The sequence below is a fragment of the Arvicanthis niloticus genome, chromosome 5 (assembly GCF_011762505.2).
Source record: "Arvicanthis niloticus isolate mArvNil1 chromosome 5, mArvNil1.pat.X, whole genome shotgun sequence".
Classification (NCBI taxonomy): domain Eukaryota; kingdom Metazoa; phylum Chordata; class Mammalia; order Rodentia; family Muridae; genus Arvicanthis; species Arvicanthis niloticus.
The window spans coordinates 36,205,207-36,223,301 of record NC_047662.1 but is presented as its reverse complement, the minus strand read 5'-3'; the positions used below and the strand labels follow the sequence as shown (position 1 = coordinate 36,223,301).

Here is an 18,095-nt window from a genome sequence, read left to right as displayed (position 1 = left end):
TAGTTTTGGCTTTTGGGTTTTTGGGTTTTTGAAACACGGTTTCTCTGTGTAGTCCTAACTGTCCTAGAACTAGCTTTGTAGACCAAGCTGGCCTCAAACCCGAAGATCCACCTACCTCTGTCTCCCAAGTGTTGGGATTATAGATGTGTGTGTGCCACTACATCTGGCTTACGCATGGGTTTGCAACAAAGAGTGTTTGGTACATATTTGAGCACAGCAAATTCTAGCAAGTACTTCTTCCAAACACTGCTTCTGCCCTATGAGGAGATTTTGATGGTTTTTAGTTTTTTGTTTTTTGAGACAAAGTCTTTCAATGTCTATATAGTCCAAGCTAGCCCCAAACTCATGGTTTTTCTATTCTGACGCCCAAGTGCTGCAGTCACGGTCATGTGCCACCATTGTGGGTTTGACTCATTTGTTGATTCTTTCCCAAGTGATACTTGGTGCATGTTGAAGGTAAAGAAAGTATAATAGGCTTACAAGATGGTATCCTGGAAGGGGCTCATAGCATGCATGTATCTATAAAAGGCCAGTGATTTTCCTAGAAGTTGAGATATCAGAGACATCATGATATATAATGGAGAAGGGGCTATGGTATGGTTTTATTTTTGTATTTTTAAACAAGGTAGAGCTGGTAGAGGAGTCTAAATCACAGGTTGAAATAGAAATTTGACATAAAGCATTTCTTTTTCATGTCAAAGATTGCTTTGTGATTTGAGGGAAAATATACTACTTATAAACTAAACAAGAACTCCTTGAAAGTATTTGGTGCTTTATTCAGGGTCCACTCATCATTAAAGTATTTGAGATTTTTTTTAATTGGCTGTAGGTTTTTGTTTTGTTTTGTTTGAGATAGGGTCTTCTCTCTATAGCCTGGCTTTCCTGGAACTTTCTATGTAGACCAGGCTGGCCTTGAACTCACAGAGATCCATTTGCCTTTGCTTCTCTTCAAAAACTGTTTTAAACTTGTCCATGATGTGAATGAGACAAAACAAGAGCAACAATTTATATATGTATTCTCTTAAAGAAACAAGTCTCTGCAAGTCCACCATTCCTGATTACTTTGCACCAAAAAGACAGACCCGTTATAGAATAGAAATAGGGATGTTGGCCTTTATAGCCTGCTGGAACCATTAGTTGAGTAAATAGTACACATTCTTGTTAACTGCCTATCCTCAATCTACCCACCATCCTTCAAGGTCTGCAGCTGGTAAGAGAGGCTATTGTCAAAGCTTAACCCTTTAAGTTTATCCCTAAGTTACCCCTTAAAAGTTGTAAAAGTCCTTGGGCATTAGAGTGCTCAGTAAATAGAATGGTTTTGTGCTATCTTAGGGTTGTTTTTATTTGTTTTTTTTTTTTTTTTTTTTGGTGTGTACCATTGAGGAAAATGTGAGGGAAGAATCATCACAGAGATACCTAGAAAACTTTGTAAATCAGTTTGGTCTTCACCATAAGTTTTGGTCAATGTTCAGCGTTGTTTCTGTTACTTCTTTTGTTAAGAGAACACCGTATTCCAACTGACGAGATAGCTCAGCTGATAGTGCTTGTTGGTAGTAGTGGTGCACACTGTAATTCCACTGTGACTCAGCAGGAGGATCAGAATTCCAAGGTCATCCTTGATTCCATAGTAAGAGACATCCTTGACTACACAACAACTTGTTTTAAAAAATAAATAAGGCATTCTTAGTGTGTTCCACATTTATAGGTGTTGGGGACCTGGTGAATAGAGATGTAGTACTGTATAGTATCCTTGTATGAAGTGTTCTGTATCTTGGGTTTCTTGCTTTTTGATTGTTCCATATGGCCACCATTTTGGAATTGTGTGTTTAAGGATGACATGTCCTTACTCTTCTTTCTGTTCTCCCCCATGGAATTCTTTTTCCCTCTCATCTGTAGTACTCACAGGATTCTAGATTGTACTAGTGTTGTTGTGGACTTGTCTTTATTAACATTTTAAGTTCAAAATCTACAAGAATTATTTCTAACATTTAAGAGTTCTTTATTAAACATTTGAGACTGCAATGAAAACTATGAACTATCCTTCCATAAAAATATGTACAAAAGTATATAAAAAGTTTTTTATAGTCCAAGAGATTTAAAGTCCAAGAGATTCACTCCAAGATAAAGGATTGTGTTTCCAGACTGTGTATTCCTTCAGGACAGTACTTAAGTTCCATGCACAGAGCTTGTTGTCATCCGGGCAGATCTCACTACCTGTATAGAAGAAGATGCTGGATGAATTGTGAATTGATTAACCGGTTAGCCCTAAAGTCTCTCTAAACAGGATGTTTTCCTTTGTGTCTTTAGGCTTCCATCTGAGTGGCACAGTGACGGAACCAGCCACTGCTTCTGAACCAGCAGTGACTTACAAAGTTGCAATCAGTTTTGATCGATGCAAAATCACTTCTGTGAGCTGCGGCTGTGGGAATAAGGACATTTTCTACTGTGCTCACGTGGTAGCACTCTCTCTCTACAGGATCCGGAAACCAGACCAAGTCAAACTTCGTCTTCCTATCTCAGAAACCCTTTTCCAGATGAACAGGGACCAGCTACAGAAGTTTATTCAATATTTAATCACAGCACACCACACTGAAGTTCTTCCTACTGCACAAAAGCTGGCAGATGAGATTCTGTCCTCCAACTCAGAAATCAACCAAGTGAATGGTAATTGTTTAACATTTCTTGACTTTAAAAAATTAGCTTTTTGAAACTACTATTAAAAGCAATAGTTTTTTTTTCCCTTCCACTGTGTTGTATTTTAACAGGTTGAAACTTCTCTACTCTTGTAATAATTTAACCTTATTCAACTCATTTTGTCCAAACAACTGTAATTAACTCTTACTTTCTTTTTTGGGGGGGGTGGGGCGTGGAGGGGTGGGAGTGAGACAGGGTTTCTCTGTGTAGCCTTGGCTGTCCTGGAACTTGCTCTGTAGACCAATCTGGCCTCAAACTCATAGAGATCCTCTTGCTTCTGCCTCTTGAATGCTGGGATTAAAGGCATGTTTTAGTTTCTGAAAACAATTCATTTCTATTTCATAGATATTTTGGCCTGAGGTGTTGGTAGCATTCTACTTCTTGACTTTTTGGTAGTTACACAGTTTTAATCACTATGTAATAATCTTTGCTATAGATTATAGAGTGACCAAGCCAGCTCAGTCAGTCATCAGGTTCTCCAGCGGAAGAGTGAGGATTAAAAGGAAAGAGACAATTAGACAACATTATAACATGGCCCCAGCTAGTTCTGAGGCTGAGGTGCATTTATTTTTCCCCAACCTGCTTTTATACCATTTTAATTACATGCAAGTAATAAGGTCAGTTCTAGGTTGAGGAACTATCGATACAATAGATGCAAATAGTCAAGGAACAAGCAAGACAATAAACACAAACAGTCAAAGAACAAGCAAGGCAATAAACAAAGTCCCGTGATCACTGACTGTTTCAAAGGGCTTATCAGGATGACCACAATAACTGAGCCTACTTCCCTGTCCTAGCCCAAAGTCATTTTCATGCCTGAACCCTACTTCTTTGTTCTAGCCTAAGATTTAGCTTCCTGCCTGAAATTATTCACCTAGATTGCCATATTGCTCCCCTTTATTCCCTCCTCCACAGAATCATCCCAAGTGATTTTTCTATGACTATCCTAGTTAGGGTTTCCATTGTTGAGAAGAGACACCATGGCCAAGGCAACTCTTATAAGGGACAACATTTAATTGGGGCTGGCTTACAGGCTCAGAGGTTCAGTATGCTATCATCAAGGCAGGAATATGGCAGCATCCAGGCAGGCATGATGCTAGAGAAGCTGAGAGTTCTACATCTTGTTCTGAAGGTAACCAAGAGAAGACTGATTACTAGGCAGGTAGGAAGAGGGTCTCTCAAAGCCCACCTCAAAGTGACACACTTCCAACAAGGCCACACCTCCTAATCATGCCACTCCCTGGGCCAAGCTTATACAAACCATCACATATAGCTACAGATATTGTCATACCATTTCATTTGTTTTTTTTTTTTCTTTTGTTTTGCTTGTTTTTGAGACATGGTGTCACTATGTAGTCCTGGCTGTCCTGGAACTCACTTTGCAGACCAAACTGCTGGTCTCTAACTCACGGAGATTCGCCTTTCTCTGCCTCCAGAATTCTGTAATTAAAGGCACGCACGCTCCACCGCTGCCCAGCCATACTACTTCTTATTTAAAATCCTGCATTGGTCTCCTATTACTATTAGGAAGAAGTCCACATTCTTTGATCTGTAAAGCATTGCACAAACTAGCGTTTGCCTACATTTTTACTTTGAGAGAATGTCTCCTTTTCTTCTTCCATTACAGTTGTACTTAATTACATGTAGTTTATGACTTCATGTTGTCTTTGAACAAAAAATACACTCAGTATTTTCCTCTCTTTGTGCCAGGCAGCCTCCCATTCACTCCTCCAGTATCTTTTTTTTAAGCTTAATGTGGCCTCTCCACGTGAAAGTGTGTGTGTGTTCATGGGCATGTATGCTTGCATGTGTGTAGAACTGAAGAAGTAGTATGACAGAAAAACATATATGTGATCATTTGTTTATCCTCTCTCTCCAAAGTTCAAAGCCTCCAAGAGGACAGGGACTGCATTAGTTTTGTTTATCCCTAAATATTAAATATTTGACATAAATTTTGCTACATATTAAGGCTCTTGATAAATAATAACTATTGGCTTGCTCTGTTCTGCTTTGTTTTTAAAATAAGATCTCATTATATTGCTCCAGCCAGAACTCTTGACAAAGAGGCCCTCCTCCCCAAGCCTCACAAGTTGCTGGGATTAGAGGTACTGCATCTGGCTAAATCTTTGCTTAATAAACAAAACTACTGAGTTTAAAGAGATGGTCAGTGGTTAAGAGCACTGGTTGTACTTCCAAAGGACCCAGGTTCAGTTCCCAGAATCCACGTGGCAGCTCACTACCATCCATAACTGTAGTCCCATATAACTGGAGTTATAAACACAGACTTCTTCTGATATGAAGACATACATACTGACAAAACACTCATCTACCTAAATAAGTCTTTTTTAAAAAAAAAAAAAAAAATGGAAATATTCTGTGGTTCTGAGCATGATGCTAGACATATGTAAGTCTCGAGAGGCCAAGCAAGGGGGATCCAGAGTTCAAATTCAACCTTGTCTACATCATGGAATTGAGGCTAGTGAGGCTAGCCTTGTCAACATAGGAAGACCATGCCTTACACATACACACACACACACATACACCCTCTGTAGGGCCTCTTGCCATTTCATGCTTTTTTCAGATGACTAATAGTCTTAACAGTCACACTGATTTTCTATTGTATCTTGCCTAAATGTCAACTTACTCTCTTCTTTTCTTTGCAGTGACCTAGCTCTATTCTAACAGTTTATTCTATAAAAACCACACTAGATATTTTTAATGGGCCTGATTTCTTTCACAACTGCTGTGACTATGAAGATCCATAGTGTGCTATAGTTCCTACTTTTCTTCAAAACTCCTCAAATCCTGAGAGATGATATCATTCCATACTTCCAGCCCAGTTGATTAAGACCAGCTATCTTCTTAGTCAGGTTCCTAATTCTTCATTTTCATCTAATTGAATCATCTAGGATGATAATTGTTCCACCTGCCTCTGCCTTCTGCTTTGAGACCACTACTGTTACTCTTTCCTCATTCCTTATGCCCAAAGTACCCAAAACCCAGTCCTTGGCTTAACCTAATTGATCTCAGTTCCTTCTCTGCCAAGCTACCAAATCAGTTCCAAAACATTCCAAAAGCATGTCCACAAGAATTGTCTTAACAGTTACCAGCAGTATGCTAATAAATTATTCACCCAAATTTAGCTAGAGATTGAAATGTGAGCAAGGAGCCAACAAACTTTCAGGGAAGATGTCTGAGTGAATAACTGCAGCTGTGTGTAAAGTGGTTTTGCTGAGTAAGCCCAGATATAAAGGACAATGTGGATAAAATCATGTCACCACAAATACAGCTCTGTTGTGCTTTAGGAAGTAGTTTTATGGTAAAATACAATGCAACATATTTATTGGTTGAGATGCCTCATGTAACCCAGGCTGTCTTTAAATTTATTATGTAATCAATGGATTTGAACTCCAGACCCTTCTGCTTCTACCTCCTGAGTTCTGGGGATTACATATTATGTACCACCACTGTAAGTGTTACAGCTAAAAGGGAAAAAGTATTCTGGTAGTTAGGAGCCAAGGAATACCACAAAGCCACACCACACAACAAACCTCACACAAGAGATTTATTGGAAGGGAAAAGCACAAACAGATGGCTGCCTCTGCTTGGACAGGCAAGAAACAGCAGAAAACTGAGCAGAGGCCGGCTTTTCATAGGGTTTCTTTTGGGGGTGGGGCTTTCCAAAGTAGTGGAATTGGAGTGATTATGTTGGGGCAAGATAATCGATTGGTGGGATTTTGTGGCCTGATCTTGGGCTTTTTTTTTTTTTTTCCCTGTAGGGCAGGGCCTGACACTCTCCTGCCTCCAGGGGCTTACACTACCATACCTAGCTAAAAATACACCTTTATGTTCTAAGAAAATATATTTAGTTTTAAAAATAATATATGTATGTTAATAGAAAGTTGAACTTCGCAGGACAAAACAAAGTAATATCACATTCCTAGGGAGGAAATGTTATGATTTTTCCTCCTGTGTTTTGAAGATACAGAGGAGAAACAAAGTGAGCCTCTCCTCTCATAGCCTCAGAATACAGCCCAGAATGCCTATATGATCAACTCTTTAGGGTTTTTTTTTTTTTTTTCCTGCACAGCAACCAACCAATTCCACAGCAGACACCAACATGTCCTCTAATATAATTCATTTTTGATACTAACTACCTGGAGATGGTGTGACACCTACATGTTGAAAGCTCAATCTCCAAAACTCTTCCCCTCTTCTGCCCTGCTTCAGATGCCAGCCTCATGCCTCAGGTTGTTTTAGCTTTTAACTAGCTGGCAGACTGACTGACCATAAATCAAGGTTCCCACACTCCTCTCCTGATGTTCAGTTAATCTGCTGGTTTAAGTCACAGAATCAGGGAATCATTTTACTTACATTTGTAGGTTCATTACAATATTACCGAAGGTACATCTGAAAAATATATAGGGCAAAGCATATGCTATAAGCGACCATGCTTCCAACTTTGTCCAGGTGTGCTGCTCTTGAGAACTTTCTCATGTTCTACTCTCTGGAAGCTCTACAAAGTCTGTTATTGGGCTTGGTTTTGTTTTGTAAGTGTCATTACATAGAAGTACTGGCTGGTTTTGTGTGTCAACTTGACACAAGCTGGAGTTATCACAGAGAAGGAAGACTCCTTGAAGAAATGTCTCCATGAGATCCAACTATAAGGCATTTTCTCAGTTAGTGATCAAGGGGGGAGGGCCCAGCCCATTGTGGGTGGTGCCATCCCTGGTCTAGTAGTCTTGGGTTCTATAAGAAAGCAAGCTGAGCAAGCCAGTAGAAGCAATCCTATAACATCCCTCCATGGCCTCTGCATCAGCTCCTGCTTCCTGACCTGCTTGAGTTCCAGTCCTGACTTCCTTTCATGATGAACAGCAATGTGGAAGTGTAAGCTGAATAAATTCTTTCCTCTCCAACTTGTTTCTTGGTCATGATGTTTGTGCAGGAATAGAAACCTTGACTAAGACAATAGATAATAATTGATTAAAATCACTAGCCATTGGTAAACAACTTAGCCTTTAGGACTTTTTGTTTGTTTGTTTGTTTGTTTTTGTTATTAGAGGTTGACATGTGGGACTAAATGTCTCAGCTCTGCCTGGGTGAGCAGAGCCGATTCTGAAGCTGTCTAGCTTCTCTCAACTGTTATCCCCAACTCATTACCACACAGAAAGACACCACTTTGAAAAGTACAAGGAATTTAAAGTTGTGAATCATGCCTAGAGGTGGGCTCAGCAGTTAAGAATACGTGTTGTTCAACAGAAGACCTGGGTTTGATATTCGCACTCCCATGGCAGCCAACAACTAGGTGTAACTCTAGCCGCAGAGGATTTGATACCCTCTTCTGTCTTCTGTAGGCACTGCATTCATGTGATGCACAGACATACATATAGGCAAAGCAACAGAAACACATAAATTGAAAATTTTTTTAAAAATTAGTTGTTTGCCATGGAATGTAGAGCAGAGGCCAAATGTATATTTAATAGTAGCATGTGTGTATGTTTGTTGATTTTTGAGTCAGGATCTCTGTGTAGCCATGACTGTCCTAGAACTCTATAGACCAGGCTGGCCTCATACTCAGAGATCCACCTGCCTCTGCCTCCTGAGTGCTGGGACTAAAGGCGTGTGCCACCACTACCCACCACAATATATGTATTTTATTCTAGGCTTTTCAGTAGTCATAGACCTTAGAAGGCTACAACTGTGACTTCTGTGAATGTAAAACTAGCATACACCTTACATTTCTGAAGTGCTGCACAGTTGCAAAGCACTGACTACCTGCATCTATGTGCTCACAGTGTTCCTGTTCCTCACAGGTGCCCCTGACCCCACAGCTGGGGCCAGCATCGACGATGACAACTGTTGGCATTTGGATGAAGAACAGGTGAAAGAACAAGTGAAGCTTTTTCTCTCCCAGGGGGGTTACTACGGCTCTGGCAAGCAGCTCAATTCAATGTTTGCCAAGGTAAGAAGTAAAAGGCTAGCCTGCCTGACGGCCTCCTTCTCTCCTTCTCTCCTTCCCTTCTTCCTTCCTTCTCTTCTTTTTCCCTCCTTCCCTTTTTCCCTTCCTTCCTTCCTTCCTTCCTTCCTTCCTTCCTTCCTTCTTTCCCTCTGTCCTTCCTTCCTTTCAAATATTAAGTAAACTGTGCATACCACACTTCTGCCTCCTGGTGTATGTACTTAGCTTGCTTCACCTAGCTATGCTTAAAATCTAGCAAGAGAGGATAAGCAGAGCCTCATAGTGAGGTTATTCCTTGGAGCCCTCCTTCTGGTGGTCTGTTTTTCTCTATTCTCTAAATGAGCTCACAGTGCTGGAGAACTTGAGCAAGGAACCATCTTCCTTCTACTGTGACCCAAAAGCTGCCCAATGAAGCATCAGTGGCTAGAGTGTCAACAATGTTCCAGAAGATACGGTTTTGAAACTGGAGGTGCCCGTGCCAGGCAGGCTGGACTGGTTTTGTCGTTTGTTTTACTCTTTCCATTAATACCTTTACTGAGATATAATATAACATATATTACATGGTTTACCCATATAACCAGTACAATATTGGCTGGAGATACAGATCAGTGGTAGAACACTTGCTAGTATGGGGTTGGTATATTCACACATACTTAGTATAGAGTCATCACCAGAATTAACATTCTTATCATCTTGGAAAGAAAGTTCATCCCTTACCTATCAGACATAAGTGAGCTGCTTCAGAAACAAACTGAGATGTTTTGTCTTTCCACAACATCAAATTTATTTAAAAAAAAAAAAAAAAACAGTAAATTCACAGTTGATGTCACTTTTGTCAGTCTTGATTTACCAGGTAGTACTGACTTCACACTATAGTCACAGGGTTTCTTAATTTAAAACTTATTTGAGGGCAGATTTTATGACATTATTGCTCAGAGCATAACCATATGGAATAGTTCTCTGTTTCTCCTTTTTCCTGGGTTCCAGGGATTGAACTCAGTCACCAGGTTTGACAGCAGAGTATCTTTATATCTATCATCTATCTATTTACCTGTGTAGGTAGTATGTGTGTGTATGTGTGTGTATGTAATATATATATGTGTGTATTGTGTATGTATGTACAGATACAGAGAAGCAGATAATTTAACTCTTTTTTTTTTTTTTTTTTGGCTACATAAAGATAGAGCTACAGAGGTCATTGAGCCCTCTCTGAAGTCAAAAGCAGAGAACAGGTACATGCAAAGAGAGTCACTCAAAGGGATGAGATAAAAATATTAAAATAAGGGGGGATGGTTCAGTTCATAAACTGCACCTGCAGTTAAGTGGCTGCAGTGCTGACACAATGGGAGGCAGAAATCCTGGATCTCTGGACGTCATTGGTTAGTGGGCTTTGGTCATTGGTTAGTAGCCTACTTAGCAGAGTCCCAGGCTAGTGAGAGATGAAACAAAAGATGAAATGTACCAGAGGAGCAACACTTAACGTCATCCTAACTTCTATACAAACGTACACATGTGCATGTACACATACACATACATGAAGATATTGATATGAGATCCCAATCACAAAACTGTTCTGAGATACAGAGAAAGTTCCAAGTATAAGACTGGTTCAAGATGAAGAGACAGATGGGAAGAACAGCAGTCTAAGCAGGCGCCATCAAGCAGAAGGGTCATGCTGGGCTGAAGTCCCAGACAGTCAGGAGTTCACTACTTGCTGATGGTTTTGTGTCAGCTGGTCTGCTGATGAACTGGCAGGTGTCCCTGCACCCCATTATTAAGTGTCCCTTCTTTTAATATGACCCAGATAAGGAGATTGCCTCATCTGGTGGTCTGGTGTGTTCAATAAGTTCACAAGTCTGCTTTTTTTGACATGCTTTTGATGCTATCCACGTGTTCCTGATTTGTTAAGTTCATGGATGGTCATATTTTGCGTGAATGAGTTTGTCAGCATGTGCCCTGGTTAGTGGTGGGTAGATGGGAGTTATTTACTGACACCAACAAGATGTGGATGCACCAACATTTGCATTCAACATGAGCCAAACTGTTGTCTTATAAAATGGAGTTAGTCCAGGCAATGCACAGCCTAAAGGCTATGTTTGACTCAACACAGAGTAACTGGAGCAGATAGCAACCTCATATCTACACTAGCACTCTCTCTCATCCTCCATGGCCACCTACCTACCTCCAGCTCTCAGTAACCTCTAATCTACTCTCTGTCTCTATTAGTTTCCCTATTCTGGACTTTTCAAATAAAAATATATACAAGTGTGTGTGTTTGTGTGTGTGTGTGTGTGTGTGTTGTGACTGACGTCTTTACTTCTTAGCCTGATGTTTTAAAGGTTCATCTTTACAGTTAAGTAATCCATTTTATTTATCCTTTGTCTGTTAGTAGACATTTGGATTGCTTTCACCTCTTGGCTACTCTAAAAATGGTTGCTATTAACATTCTTACATAAGTTTTACATAGAGTATTTTCCAAGGTTGCTGCCTCATTGTAAAGTTCCACTAGTAGTATATGGGTCCTGATTTCTTTTACCAGACCAAAACTGTCATTGTCCTTTCATTCCAGCTATCCTAATGTGTTTAAAGAGGTATTTCATTATATATAACAGGCTTTCTTGATATATATAGGAATTTCACTTACAGAGTTGAGAGGCTTTCTTTCTGCCTCTTAAATGTACTATGCAAGTACATCATCTTCTCAACCTGTTCTCCGTCCTTCACCTTCTCCTTTTTCATACTGTGCGGTTATCAATCACTTGCCCTTCCTTGTTCTTCAGGTTCGAGAGATGCTTCGGATGAGAGATTCCAATGGAGCTAGGATGCTGACACTTATCACTGAGCAATTTATGGCTGATCCACGACTCACCCTCTGGAGGCAGCAAGGAACAAGCATGACAGACAAGTGCAGGCAGCTCTGGGATGAGCTAGGTGAGTCTCTATCCCTCACAAGTCCCATATCCTGTCACTTTGCCCTCTAACACATACGTTTATGAAGCTTTGCTGTCAGTCTTTGTGTGGGTCTTGCTAATTCTAGCTCGTGAAACATTTTAGATTCTACATAATCTTCCTGATCTTGCTTCATTGCTTCTGCAGCAGTGAGCCTTCCTGTTAAGGATTCTAAATTTGCTACCTACCTACCTACATTGCTGAAAACAAAACAAAACAAACAAACAAACAAACAAACACCTCTTCACTTGGCTTCAGTTACATGGCATTACCCTAGCTCTCTAAGTCCTTAGCCTCAGGGTGTGGTGATGTGGCTCATCTGGTAGAATACTTGCTTAGCATGAGTAAGGCCCAGGGTTCAATCCCCAGCACTGCATAAAACCAGGCGTGCTGGCACACACCTGTAATCTCAGCACTTGGAAGGTGGAGGAAGGAGAAACAGGAATTCAAGATCATCCAAACTTACTTAGTTCCAGGCTGCTTGGGCTACATTAAACCCTGTCTTAAAACAAAACAAAACAGTACAACACGACCTTAGCCTCACTCTAGATGCTTTCTCTGAGTCTCCTCTCTGGTATTGTGCTTAGCCAGATCACTCAGGTATGAGGAGGTTTCCAGTACTTAAGCTTTAGCCTTCTACTGTACTCTTCTTTCTCTCTTTCTGTATTAAATGGCAAGCCAGGCATGGTGGCACACTTTAATCCCAGCACTCAAGAGGCAGAAGCAGGCTGGTCTATGTAGTTTAAGGCCAGCCTGGTCTAAATAGAGAGATCCAGGTCCACCAGGACTGTATAGTGAAATCTTGTCTCAAAAAGTACAAAAAGGAATAAATAAACAAATATATTTTAAATAAAAGAGTTGAGCCAATATAAGTAAGTGCTTTTTTGTGTGCTATTATGCCCTGAATATGTCTCATGTGTATGTGTGCATCTGCACAAGTATATACGGCACACAGACAGAGGTTAGAGGACAACCTGTCAGTCCTGAGGCACCTTCCACTTATTTGAGGTAGGGTCTCTCATTGGACTGGAACTGTCACACAGGCCAGTCTAGCTGACCCTACAAGTTGTCTCCATCTCGAATCTCACCATGACAATACTTGGATCTCAGGCATGTGCCACTGCATCTAGCTTTTATTTGGGCCCTGGACATCTGAACTCGTGTCTCTACATTTGGAAGACAAGCACTTTAACCATAGAATCATCTCTCAGCTCTAAACCCTATACTCACCTTAATTTAACACTTATATTCACATGGCATTATGCTTATTTATCCATCTCTCCTACCAGACAGCTTCTAAAGACAGAAAACAGGATCTTATTCACCTGTTATTAGGTTACTTTCACCTTGTTGTGTCAACACTATCTGACAGAAACTTAAGATTCATTTGGCTCACAGTTTCACAAGTTTAATCCCCCAGCCAATTCTGAAAATCTTAGCAATTATATTCATATTTATATATAATACACATATATATGTATGTGTGTATGTTTCACAAGTATGAGAGAAGGAAGCTGATGGGCTTATTACTTGGTTTTTGCTTTGGGGGCATTGGGATTGTTTGGGTGCTGAAGATTAAAGCGAAGGCAGGGGTGTTATTCACAGACAGTAAGAATGTGGACTGCTCTACTTTTTAGGGGCTTTATGGGTGTGCATAATTTTAAATCCACACTGCAAACTGGAAGAAAAATCTTGTTGGCTTCAGCAACTGCAGAAGTGGAGTGACCTGGATATCTGTCCCCTGGAGGATGGAAACTATGGACACGAGCTGCCCAACATTACCAATGCACTTTCCCAGAGTGCCAGCCACAGCCCAGGTGAGCCAAGGATCTTTGTGTTTAGGACTTCAAGAGGTAGGATGATAGAGTACCAGGACAGTGGTGGCCTTGTAGCCTTTTCTTTTCTGTCAAAATTATTATCTTAAATACGAAAAGCTTTTCTTTTAATTCATCTCAAGATGCTAAATCTTAGGTAAGTGTAAGTGTTTGTCCTACATTGAGGATGCTGTCCTTTTCTTCATCAAGGGCATCCTCAGTGCCCAGCATTAAGCCCTAGAGCTCTCTGTGTGATTCCTCTCTGACCTTCAGGTTCTCTGTGTCCAATAGGTCTGGGCTTCAGCCTGGGTTGGTTTGCATAGCTTAGAAAACCTACTTTAAAGGAGAGACAGAAGCCTACCAAAACCAAAACAAAATTTGTAAAAAGTGTCCTGATGGGTCTAGAGAGATGGCTCAGCAGTTAAGAGCACTGTCTGCTCTTCCAGAGGACCCAGGTTCAGTTCCCAGCACCCACATGTCAGCTCACAACTGTCTGTAACTCCAATCCCAAGGGGGTCTAACACCTTCACACAAACATACATGCAGGCAAAACACCAATGAATGCTCTAAAAATGAATATTTTTTTTTTAAGTGTCTTAATTAAGGCCAGATGTGTCACTGTCCTGTATTCCCAGCATTCTGGAGGTAGAAGCAAGCTCATAGATCTCTACAAGTAGTATACTGACCAAACCCTTTCTTATTCTTGCTTCTTCCTCTGTTTTCCTCAAATTTTTATACAGTACAAGTACATCCTCCCTAGTTATTTCAAGACTTCTGCCCCATTGTAAGGCAGATTTACAGTAGTGCTGTATCCTCTGCCTTTTGAGCCCACTGTTCTACAGATGTCTACAGATGTTGGTGACAAGCATTCACACCCATGTTTTTCCTTCAAACTCGGGCCATTTGATGTTAACCATTGTTCTTTAGTTCAAGTCTTTATTGGTAGGGGATTTTTGTCCAACATTGATCTTACACTTGGTCTCTCTCTCTCTCTCTCTCTCTCTCTCTCTCTCTCTCTCTCTCTCTCTCTCAAGTAATAGCTATCAGCATTTTTTTGCCTCAAGGGAAAAAAATCACTTAAGTAATTGTTTTTTGCTTGGTCATCTTCTATTGTACCATTGTTGAGTTGGGCGCCAAAAATGTTGCGGCCCGAGCTGCCCCACGTTTGGGGTCCCAAGTGCACTACCCCACGTTTGGGGGCCAAAATGTCTCGGACCGTTCTGTCGATGTTGGAACCAGCACTGCCAAAAGCCTTGGGGACTAACTTGTTAGCTCACACTGCCCCAAGCAGCTCCGGTCTGTGGGTCGGGGTTCAGCAAGAGAGAGATTGAGAACAGACTACAGGAATGGAGACCAGAGTGTGACTCAATTCCGTTTATTCTTCAGTCTCTCTTCTTCTCTCCAAGTCCCAAGTCTTGAGTTCCTAGTACCTAGTTTCTAATCCCTAGTGCCTCCAAGTTCCAAGTTCTTTCTTCCAAGTTCTCAATACTTAATAATCACTAACTCCAAGTTGTACTCCAAGTTGTACTGTCCTAATGCCTAATTCCTACTCCAAGTTGTAACTCTCTTAAGTGTCTGATTCTCTGTTCCTAGTGTCTCTCTGAAGTGTCTGATTCTCTGATACTCCAAATTGTTCTGAACTCTCCTGTCTGCCTCTCACCTTTTATATGTCTCACTTCTAAGCCACGCCTCTAAGTCACACCTTTAATCATGCCCTTAGGCCTTGTCTCTAAATCTGATCTCTAAGTCACACCCTTAAGTCACACACCTTTAAGTCTCACACACCCAAGGGAAAATCCTGGGTATCTAAAGCAAGATGTTATCAGAGTATGCTCAGCTGTTGTAGGCTAATGCAATCAAGTCTCTGGTCAGGGTATATGGCTCAAGATGGCTGCAAGGATGATAGCCGCCTTCTGTCGGCTCCCCACATACCATAATTAGTTGCAATACACTTAAGATAACTAAGTTAAAGAGCCATGAAGAGACTATAATTTTGTCCCTTCATTAAGATACCCATTCCTAGCACTCATCTAACCTACACAACACAGGAAGCCATCACTTTAATATAAACTTTAGTAGCATAGATGATCAAATATATATAATCATACTCCCCACTCTGGAAATTCTCATTTTGTGTTGGTTCTTATTGTTACCAGTTCTTTTCCACCCATGGCCCAATTTAGAGTTTGTTTGTTTGTTTGTTTGTTTGTTTTCTCTCTCTTTCTTATTATAGATACCTAGAGATACAGCTTAGTGGTTAAGAGCACTGTTTACTCTTCTGGAGGTTCTGAGTTTAATTCCAACAACCACATGGTAGCTCACAACCATCTGTAATGTGATTGAATGCCCTCTACAGATAGAGCACTCATATACATACATACATACATACATACATACATACACACACACACACATACATACATACATACATACATACACACATAAAATACATAAACAAATATTTAAACAAAAAACCTCATACCCAGAGCTGGCCTTGAACTTCCTTCAGCTTTCGATATTCTGTGATTGCAAGTACACATGCTCTACCATACTCTTGGCTGCTGGTTCCTTTTCTTTAGGATATTGGTGGATGTCCCCATTCTCTCTCCCTGCTTCAGTTAAGTTTTATAATTTCTTGGTACTTATTATACAGCTGAGTGTAACTGGAGAGGAGTAATCATGGTAAATAGTCTTATTTTAAATTCATGACCACTCATTTCAAGTGTCCCTCAGTGCTTTCTAGTACTTCACTACATTTGCCTAGTCTATGCCTGTTTCTTTTTTCAATTATTGTTTCACACCATCTTTCCCTCAGAATGGTCCAAACTTCCTCTCCCTCTTGTTCTTAGCTGAGTTTGGCCTCCTGTTCATCGACATTGTAGATGCAAATATGTACAAAGGTGGTGTACTGTCTGACTTTTCTGACTTTGTGTGTGAGGTTGACACAAGTTAGTCATCAGCGAGGAAGGAGCCTCAGCTGAGGAAATACTTCCATGAGATCCAGCTGTGAGGCATTTTCTCAATTAGTGAACAGTGGGGAGGGCTCAGCCTATTGTAGGTAGAGCCATCCCTGGCCTGGTAGTCCTGGGTTCTAGAAGAAAGCAGGCTGAGCTCCGGGCAGTGGTGGCGCATGCCTTTAATCCCAGCACTTGGGAGGCAGAGGCAGGTGGATTTCTGAGTTTGAGGCCAGCCTGGTCTACAGAGTGAGTTCCAGGACAGCCAGGGCTACACAGAGAAACCCTGTCTCAAAAAAAAAAAAAAAAAAGAAAGAAAGAAAGAAAGAAAAAAGAAAAAGAAAAGAAAAAAAAGAAAGTAGGCTAAGCAAGCCGTGTGGAGCAAGCTGGCAAGCAGCACCCCTCCATGGCCTCTGCATCAGCTCCTGCCTCCAGGTTCTTGTCCTGCTTGAGTTTCTGTCCTGATTTCCTTTGGTGATGAACAGCAATGTGGAAGCGTAAGCCGAATAAACTCTTTCCTCCCTATTTGTTTTTTGGTAGTGGTGTTTCATCACAGCAATAGAAACCCTGACTAAGACAGGTGGAAAATCGTGTCGATAGAATGCCCACCCAAAGTACAAGTGTCATGAGGTGTTGTAGCACAAGCCTGTAATTCCAACTAGGCAGGAAGATCACTCATTGTAGACCAGTCTGGAAAACTTAGGCTCTGCTTCAAAGTAAAAAGCAAAGGACTTCTGGTTGGTACACAGCATGGGAGGCAGAAGCAGTCAGATCTGTGAATTCAAGATCAGCCAGAGTATGCAAAGTGAGTTCCAGGACAGCCAGAACTACATAGTATGACCCTGTCTCAAAACTATTAATAAAAAGAAATTAGAAGAACATTTCCAAACCTCCTATTTCTGTGTTATGGAATTAAACATACAAACAAAAATTATTGTTTTAGAAGGTCAAATAGTGCCTGGTGTTGGTGGTACATACCTCTAATCCTACCACAGGGGAGGCAGAGGTAGGCAGATCTCTAAGTTTGAGGCTAGCCTTGGCTCCAAGAGAGCCATGGATACACAGAGAAACTTTGTCATGCAGGGATTATCAAGAAGGACAGAGACAGACTTACTGTATCTGTCCATCTGTTCTAACTCTTTCTTTGCTTGTACTTCCAAGTCTAAACTCCTGTTATCCCTAGATCTGAACTATTTTTCTTAATACTTATACCTCAAAGAAAGGTAGCCAGAAAGGTATGTGAAGTCCTAAGAGTATCCTTTTGTTTTGCTTAAGGATGAGAGACATAGCAGTGGACTTGTATTTTATAACTCAGAGGAATAATTCATGGAGTAAGAAAAAATTGGGATTCAGAAGAAATGGGAAATAATCATAGTATCTTAGATAAAAGAAAAATAATAATTTTTTAAAATATTTTTTAAACTAAAAGAAGTCAGGCAATGGTGGCCCATATCTTTAATCACAGTAGTCAAGAGGCATAGGGAGGTGGATTTCTGAGTTCAAGCCCAGCCTGGTCTACAGAGTAAGTTCCAGGACAGCCAGGGCTACATAGAGAAACCCTGTCTCAAAACAACAAATAGTCGGGCAGTGGTGGCACACGCCTTTAATCCCAGCACTTGGGGAGAAGAGACAGGTGGATTTCTGAGTTCGAGGCCAGTCTGATCTACAGAGTGAGTTCCAGGACAACCAGGGCTACACAGAGAAACCCTATCTCGAAAAACAAAAAAA

General features: G+C 40.8%; 1 protein-coding gene across 1 annotated transcript in view; it reads left to right on the top strand.

Annotated features, from left to right (window-relative positions):
* Zswim5 (zinc finger SWIM-type containing 5) overlaps positions 1-18,095 on the top strand; it is a 106,977-nt gene that overhangs the window by 68,365 nt on the left and 20,517 nt on the right. The window contains exons 2-5 of the mRNA XM_034504000.2: positions 2,308-2,664; positions 8,508-8,656; positions 11,431-11,581; positions 13,237-13,416. Coding sequence (XP_034359891.1) covers positions 2,308-2,664; positions 8,508-8,656; positions 11,431-11,581; positions 13,237-13,416 — 837 coding nt within the window. The remainder of the gene's footprint in view (positions 1-2,307; positions 2,665-8,507; positions 8,657-11,430; positions 11,582-13,236; positions 13,417-18,095) is intronic.